Genomic DNA, 9,241 nt, shown 5'->3' on the forward strand with positions numbered 1-9,241 from the left:
TTCAGAAGGGCAAATAAACACGTCTGAAGTATGAATATAAAGAGTTACCAAGAAATGCACTATTATGTAAAATATGTCTTCTATTGTATTTATAGGCTGCTATATCTTGAAAGCCATATCACCACTTTACAACTATTGATCTGTTTATAGTATTTCTTTACAGCTTGGTCAAGCTGTTAATATATTCTATCTTCACCCAGTCCTTGTTGTAGTTTTTACGCCACTGAGTGCAAAGCACCAATCAACCAGTGCAACAAACGCGCTATTACATTATTGTTGTTGTTATTATTATTGTTATTATTATTATTATTATCAACTGCAGCAGCAGTAGCATAGTCGAGGTAGATAGCAGTAGTTGTTAATACCGTGTGTCAAGTGGTAGCATAAGCAGTAGTTGTTTTAGTATTGTTGTTACTGTTGTATCATAAAAGTGTGTGCTCTTACACTAGTGCCAAGCTCTTATCTGTAATCTTTAATGCCATGGGTGTTCATATCAGCATGCATGTTTGTCTAGCTCAGGCTTACGTGTGTCATAAAAGCGTGTGTTCTTATACTAGTGTCAAACTGTTATCTGTCATCTTTAACACCATTGGTGTTAACGTCAGGATGCATGTTTGTGTAGCTTACTTGCGCTGCAGCTGGTTCAGGTAGCACTCCTTCCAGGCCTGATGGACCATCTGATTGGTCAGCTTCTTCCCAGAGTGCTTTGGGCTGAGGGTCATGCAGCCCTCTTGGCTGTTAACACTGGACACCGCTGTCTGAAAGCCACTATCACCTAGGAAACAAACAAAACATGGCTACATGTCAAAGAGTGGAAGGAAGAGAAAAAGAGTGAGGAAACAGAGAGGAGGAGAAGAGAGGAAAATAAAAGAGAAGAGAAAAAAACAGAAGAGAAGAGAGAGGAGGAGACCACATCAAAAGATTTCTTTGAACACACTTCAAAATTGATCCTGATATGATTCCATCTCCAAACCCTGACTGCAATAAATCACATTAAGGAGAGAGCCACTGAACTTGACAAACAACTCTTTAAAAGATGTCCACGAGGCGCTCTGGTACCATTCATCTTAATTCCCACTCTTTCCCTCTCTCACGCTGAAGCCTTTCATTACGCGATAATTAAGACATTGAGGACACTATTCCGCAAGAGTTTTCTTCAAACCCCACAGACAGCCGCCTGCCTCAAGCCCCTTCTCCACCAGCAGCGATAGCGCAAATTGAAGGGGCAACTCACTGCTAGCACCATAGCCTGCCCCATGAGGCCATGCAGAGCCATATTAAGTTCCCACAGATTAGGATTGCGCTCCATCATTCTGTCTGGGTGTGGATTACATGCCGGCTTTGTGCTTTTTTGTTGTGATTGTAAGGGGTTGAATCAGGCTACGGGGTTATTGCTTGTGAACCTACTGAGGAGGAAGAGGACGATGATGATGAAGAGGTGCTACTAGGGCTGTGGGTCATTAAAAGAATCAATGGAGGGAAATGAGGTCATTAGAGCAGCCCCACCGAGGGCAAATGAGTCGGGGGTAATCGGGTTGAGAGCATCGCTGATTATTGTATAGGAGGATGGTCACTGCTACCCCACCAGGGCTAATGCGCATGGTTTATAGATTTTACCCCACATGGGGCATGTTTGGATTCTTCAAGAATGAGGCCGGTTGCACAAAAAGAAATGCACTTTATGTTGTGACATAATGGCCTAATAATATTTCAGTAGACTAGCAGTTAGGTTTGCAGTCGATTGCAAACCACTTGCTGTTATTCACAGCTTTCATGGGTTAACATACGGTGCGCCGTAAAGCGTTCAACCAGACTCCGTGCCGGTGCTGCAGAGGAGGCTGCCGGCACATTGATCCTGAGCGTCCGTCTAGCCTGCGCTCATTGACTTTCTGCTTCCGGTCTAAATGGATCTGGCGACAGCTCCGGAGAGTCGGCAGAGAGAGAGAGAGTCCGGCAGACTGTTAAGCTGACCCCCACGAGTCTGATGGACTTCTGGCAGGGGACTACGGCTTTGTGTTTGTGTGTGTGTGTGCATGTGTGTGAGTGTGTGTGTGTGTGTGTGTGTGTGTGTGGGGGGGGGGGGGGGTCATTACCTGAGCAGGTGAGTATGTTGAAGGGGGGGGGGGCGTAACTGGGCAAAGTAAATTTAAAAGTGAGGTGGGAGGGTTTGTTTTAGGAGGGGTGAGAAAATAGTTTATTGTGGAGTCACCAATCTGAGTTCCTATGGACTTGACCAGTAGCCTGACGAGCCAGACCCACATTAAAATGTAGGGTCTGGGCACTCACCGTTCGCAGTGCTCAGTCCGAGGGGCGGGATAATCGGTTGTCTTTCAAATTCTCTCTGCACGCAATAGGACAGCGCTATGAGTCCCATGCGTTTCCCACCAGCAGAGCTAGTTGGCTAGTTCAAACTTTTGCCAACTTAATAAAAGCTTAACTCGTGTCACACTATTCGCCAACAGCAACATTATCTCATTTGTTTTCAAGAAGCAGGGAATTCAAGCCAAACCGTTGCAACTCTGCCATCAATCATTATGTTAAGCCCGCCTAACGACTCTACACACGATTTGATTGGCCTGATAGAAGTTTAATTTTCCGAGCGCACAAGCCAACGGAGAGTTGCTAGACTAGCCCTGGCAGCAAATTTAATTTAAAAAACATGTACCTGAGCATGGCAGGGGTGTGGGGGTGCGTACCTGAGCATGGCAGGGGTGTGGGGGTGCGTACCTGAGCATAGCAGGGGTGTGGGGGTGCGTACCTGAGCATGGCAGGGGTGTGGGGTTGCGTACCTGAGCATGGCTGTTCGGGCGACGTGGGAGGGGTGAGCGGGATGCCACAGCCGGACAGGTCCCTGCCACCCCCCTGGCTGCCCGGGGCCGAAGGGGGCTGCTCCGCAGGCAGGTCGCTCTGAGCGATGAGCACAAAGGCTGCTGGGTAGATCATTCTCACGCCGCCTTAGAGGAAAAGAAAAAACACACACTCAATAAATACACTCAACACAGATTGGCACGAACTACAGCAACAGACAACGAGACAAATGTTCTTTCTATCCACTGCCATCACCCGCATATCTATGCTCTGAGAAATCCCGGTTTGGGAAAATGTATTCAGTCTCAGTATTTCTTGCTAATCCTCTCGATTTGCCAGTTAGTACAATTATTGAACTTGGGGTGGAACTAATGACTGAAATTAACTGGCTTGGTGTCAGAGAGAGAGATAACAACATACACCTCCCCTCTGCTCAATCCAAAGCCCTCATCCATTCTCATCACAGTCGATGAAGACATTACTTATTTATTGTGATTTATATGGGGGGTTTGCATTTGTGTTTTTTGATGTGTTAACATGTGTTATGGTAGCTGAACTGGCAATGTGCTAATAACACCATGGCCACACGTTTGATACTCTGGAATAATATACGATTGCAATGCTGTATGTTGCCTACACTATGTATACTATTTTTCAAAAGGGATAAATGTAAATATTACTGTCATGGTATTAAAAACACCAAGGTAAAATGTAAATCAGGTTTCTCGGCCAAGTATACTTGCGTATACAAGGAATTTGGTCTCTGCATTTATCCCATCCGTGAATTAGTGAACACACAGTGAGGTGAAGCACACACAAACCCAGAGCAGTGAGCTGCCTTGCTACAGCGGCGGTCGGGGAGCAGTGTGCCTTGGGTTAGGGCACATCAGCCATTCATACTGGTCGGGGATCGAACCGGCAACCCTCCGGTTACAAGACTGAAGCCCTAACCAGTAGGCCACGACTGCCCCAAGAGTAGGCCACGACTGCCGAGGCCTACTGTACACATAGTTATATAAACATTCACTATTTTCAAGAACAGTTTAATATGACAAAACAAAGTATTTTCAGATGTATAAATGTAAATGTTGCTATAATGCATGCGGACAGCACACATGTCCAGCCTCTGTGCTCCTGCTGGTGTCCAGGGGCTCGAGTGCCACCCTCCTCCCCAGACGAGGAGTGGATCAATGGGAGAAGGTCGGCGGGTCAATGCAGGTGATTAGAATGTGCTGGGTGTCACTGCGCTGAGCTTTCCCAGCTCGCTTGGCTTCCTATGCGTCAGGGCTGGTCAATATGGACCACCACAGCACCCAGCACCCCCCATGAACAGGAGATTCTATGTAATTTCTCTCCTGTTTCACACACACTCGCTCTCTCTCTCTGTCTGTCTCTCCATCTCTCTCTCTCTTCTACAGGGGCCACTCACCTACGATGACCTCAACGGCGGCGTGTCCATGGACGTCGTAGTTCAGGTCGGCCGTCTGGTCAGTGCGCTCAGGCTCGGGGCTCCGGCGGCGGAGTACAGTGGGGTAGAAGTGGCTCCACTCCTCCATCAGCTTCCTCACAGCCGGCTCGCTCATCTTATACGTCTGACCCGTCAGCGTGCCGCACAACCCGTACGGACTCAGGATCACTGCCCAGGGAGAGAGAGGGAGAGAGAGAAAAAGAGAGAGAGAGATTAATAAAAAAAATACAGACCAGCACTACTACAGCTGCCTGTAAGATTAATTTACTTTCTATCTACAGCAGACATTGGCATTAACATCCACATTACGAACGAGCCAGGTTTGGGAATATAAATCAACTCAGTATTTATCACCAACTGTTTGGATTCTGCAATTAGTAAAATTATTGGACTTGGGCAACTAATGATTGAAATGTACTGAGGGAGAGAGGGACAGAGAAAGAGACAGAGAGTGAGTTAGAGAGAGAGAGAGAGAGAGAGAGAGAGAGAGAGAGAGAGAGGATAAGAAAAAGAAAGATGGGTAGAGACAAAGTACTTGCACAGGGCCATAGGAGGTCTGGGCCAGATGGATGTGCTGGGCACTGATGTGGTATTATGGGTAATTTAGTTTGTTATGGATTAGTATTTACCTTGCACAGGGCTGGATGAGGTCTGGGCCAGGTGGATGTGCTGGGCACTGATGTGGTAGGCTGGCTGGTGCTGGGCTATCTCCACACTGGTGCACACATTACTCTCACCGTGCAGGAAGAATGTAAACGCACATGACAAGTGCTCGCTGTGAAAGAAAAAACAGCAACACCGCAGCGTTACAAACACACTCACACACCATCGATGTTTTTTTTTTCAGTATCCATGCTTGTTGATATAGTAGGTTCATTCCCTTAACAACATGTCTGATGTCCTCAACATAAAAGATCAAGCTGTACGTTTAAGGCACACTTGCTTGTCAAAACATCTCTACATCAAAGAATTGAGTGTAAGCCAGAAATTCATAGAGGATGTTTTAGCATTTTCATTAAATTTTCAGAGTAGACCAACTATAAAAGCTCAAGTAAATAAAACTTTCAGGTCTATTTGCACATAACTGTTCTATTCCCTACATCACATGATGCAAATAATGGTAATAAGCTTATACAATGCAAAATCATTTTATCAGTAATTGTACCCGCAATTAGACAGAAGAAATGATATAAACAATGTTAATATTGCAGTGTGAAACCATCAGCGATACACAGAACCCACATCAGTGATCTCTAATTCTCTCATCTCTTTCAAACTGGAAAACAAAACAGACTTAAGTTTATAGCGCATTTCCAGACGGAGCCAAACTTGAAAAGGCAACAAAAAGTGCAGTTTTAAATCACATTTGAGCAGTCCTAAATGGTTTATGAGAGCTCAATAATAATTGATGGTGCCGGGGAAACAGAGGGAGGAGGATCGGGGTGAGGGGGCGGAGTCGGCCTGTAGAGGGCGCTGCCGTAGCAACAGCGGAGGCCAAGTGCTGTGGCACATAAACATTCCTTCAGCTCACCAAGAAAAACAGAACACTGGAGTCATAACAGTAGTCTATTTCCCCGTACGTAAACACACACACACACACACACACACACACACACACACACACACACACACACACACACACACACACACACACACACACACACCACAGAGAGAGAGGAACACACACACGCACAGAATCATATGCATAAAGGCACGCACACACACACAGAATAACTCACACACACAAACATACAGAGGTGTGCAAACACACACACACACACACACACACACACACACACACACACACACACACACACACACACTCCCATACACACAGAGAGGGACACTCACACACACTCCTATACACACAGAGAGGGACACACACACACACTTCACAGTGCTCTCGCTGCATTAGGCTGCTGCTGGCTTCCTCTACTCCACCTCACATTTAAATAATTCAGATCACAATGGCGCATGAGTCTGGGGAAAATATATATATATATATATTCTTTTCGACACTCCTCTCTCTCTCTTGCTCTCCATCTCTCTCCCTCTATCTATCGCTCTCTCTCTCACTCATCTCCACCCTCTCTTGACTGCCTCATAATGCCATATGAAGAACTATTTATAGTCGTGAGGGGCGCCTATGGGGGATAGTCTCTCTCCTAGTCAAAGGCACCAGGCTGCCCCACCGTGTACACACACACACACACACACACACACACACACACACACACACACACACACACACACACACACACACACACACATACACACAAGCAACCTGATTCAGCCTTAGCCCTGAGTCTATGAAAAGCATGCTTTGTTGTCTGTGACTGCCTCTCTTTAACCGACTGCATGGATGAACAGTGGGGTCTCTTTCTACATGGCTGAGTACGAGGCTGTCTGCAAGATGGGACAATACAATAAAAAAATCAAGCATGGGGAAATGCATAATAACACAGGCACACAATAGATCCTCCAAGGGCACTAATGATCATGATTACTGACTTCATTTCCCAGAATCCTCTTCTTCCTCATTTTTTTTTCCAGCTTCCACTTCCTTATTTCTACACTAATACCCTCAAGAGCACAGAAAAGCGAAGAAGCACCATTGAATCTCTTCATGGGATTACCTCTTCATTCATACCCCCCACACACACACACACACACATCAAGAAACCCAAATGAGAAAATTAACCACAAGTGGTGCTCTCGGAAAAGTCAGCACCAACTTAACACCATTTTAATATTCCAAAGAGGTTTGTCATTAAGTGCTCTCGGGGAGATAATCGACGTGTCCAGTCCCACACTGTAATTTCATCATGGCCGTGTGTGTGTGTGTGTGTGTGATGCGAGCCCCCGTCTTAAGAGTAGCACGAGCCAAGTTTCTGGTTTACTCCGAAGTTCCTATTTCTGGCACAGCTGACTCCATTCATTCTATGGGCCAGTAGCTATTTGGGGCTTCCAACAACTATGGCCATATCTTTTTATTAGGTCAGCACAGAAAGAGAGAGAGGTGGGAGAGAGAGAGAGGGAGGGCGGGATAGAGAAAGAAGCTTCTGATATACTCCATGGCTCTATGCGTGAGCCTGGCAGAGGTGAAGGAATCTCCACCCTCTCACACACACGTCTCACTCAGCACCTCTTATGACTGTCAGTCAAACACACACCTGCAGAGAAAGGACCTCAAGCGAAAGATAACAGCTGGCCAACAGAGCCGGCCCAATGCTGGCCCTATGCTGGCCCTGATCTGTTGCCGATCTGCTCAATCAGGTTCAATCATTGCAATGATTCTTAGTTTTATACACTGATGACATTACCATTGATCTTTAGCCTAGAAATCTAGACGCACCCTAGTGGCAGCAAATTATATTTGCTGCCAGGGCTAGTCTAGCAACTCTCCGTTGGCTTGTGAGCTCGAAAAATGTAACTTCTATCAGGCCAATCAAATCGTGTATAGAGTCGTTAGGCGGGCTTAACATAATGATTGATGGCAGAGTTGCAAAACGGTTTGGCTTGAATTCCTGCTACTTGAAAACAAATAAGATGGATGTTGCTGTTGGCTTAACAGTGTGACACGAGTTAAGCTTTTATTAAGTTGGCAAAAGTTTGAACTAGCCAACTAGTTCCGCTGGTGGGAAACGCATGGGACTCATTGCGCTGTCCTATTGCGTGCAGAGGGAATTTGAAAGACAACCGATTATCCCGCCCCTCGGACTGAGCACTGCTAACGGTGAGTGCCCAGACCCTACATTTTAATGTGGGTCTGGCTCGTCAGGCTAATTGATCTAACATTTACCTCCAAATTGTATTTCAGACACGTTGGAGCAAACTTTGCAGTTAGAGCAAAAGCCTTTTTTATGAAATGTTTGATCATTCAATTGAAAGTGAACTCTGATATGCGTACGCATTATTTTTTAGCCTGGGGTTTTCATCTTGCGTCTCTCTTTACTCGATGACCCAGGTCTGACTCTCTCAGATCTGAGGAAGCACAGGGACAGCTGCAAAGATAGCCAGACCGAAGGAAAGTCTGCGAAAAATGACCCCTCCTGTCTCCAATAACCCCCACACAAACAGTGTTTTCCTTCCAGGAAAAGCTATCTAAGTCAGTTGTGAAAAGAGTTTTTAAAAAGCGAGTTGATGAACAACGAGCGAGAGAAAGAGAGGAAAAGAGAGAGAGAGAGAGAGAGAGAAATAACTTGTGCTGCCGTTTGTTTTGACAGACTCGTCAATTAGGGGCGAGACGAGAGAGGCAAGCCCTTAGATCTTCAGATCTCTATCAGCGGCCCCACACGAGCAATCAGCGTTTGGTGTCTGACTGTGTGAGTGTGTTTTCTGGGGGTGTGGGGGGTGCGATGATGGAGATTGCTGCTGTAAAGCAAGGGAGTCTTTGTTTCGCGACTGTGTGTGTGTATGCATGTGTATATCTTGCATGTGTGTGCACCTGCAAAATGTTTCTTCTCTCCACTTCTTTTCTACCGTACGCAATCTCTCTATCTTTCTCTCCTCTCCTACTCTACCATATGCATTCTCTTTATCTTTCTCTCCACTCTCCTCTTCTTCTCTACTCTATGTATTCTCTCTATCTCTTTCTCTCCCCCCTTCTCTTCTTTTTTTGCACAATTGCCACTGTCACACAGGCCAGAACAGCAGGGGTGGTGGTGGTGGTGGTGGTGGTGGGGGCGTTTTCAAACGTGACAAATGACGGGAGCAGCCAAAGCGTGTTCCTGGGCATTTGTCTTAGTGGGAAAGATCCCCCCACCTCTCGTGTCCTTTTTAGAGGACACTGTGTAAGCACACACATATGTACCAACACACACACACACACACACACACACACACACACACACACACACACACACACACACACACACACACACACACACACACTCAGATATACACACACACACACACACACACACACACACGCACTCAGATATACACACACACACACACACACAC

At 46.2% G+C, this 9,241-nt stretch overlaps 1 protein-coding gene across 3 annotated transcripts in view; it reads right to left on the bottom strand.

Annotated features, from left to right (window-relative positions):
* Positions 1–9,241, bottom strand: part of LOC125304515 (mediator of RNA polymerase II transcription subunit 13-like) — a 94,407-nt gene that overhangs the window by 23,824 nt on the left and 61,342 nt on the right. For all 3 annotated transcript variants that reach the window (XM_048258869.1, XM_048258870.1, XM_048258868.1), the window contains exons 5-8: positions 4,906–5,051; positions 4,238–4,444; positions 2,790–2,954; positions 628–775 (exon numbers count right to left, since the gene is read on the bottom strand). In XM_048258869.1, the coding sequence (XP_048114826.1) occupies positions 628–775; positions 2,790–2,954; positions 4,238–4,444; positions 4,906–5,051 (666 nt within the window). The remainder of the gene's footprint in view (positions 1–627; positions 776–2,789; positions 2,955–4,237; positions 4,445–4,905; positions 5,052–9,241) is intronic.

Source organism: Alosa alosa, chromosome 12 (assembly GCF_017589495.1).
Source record: "Alosa alosa isolate M-15738 ecotype Scorff River chromosome 12, AALO_Geno_1.1, whole genome shotgun sequence".
NCBI lineage: Eukaryota > Metazoa > Chordata > Actinopteri > Clupeiformes > Clupeidae > Alosa > Alosa alosa.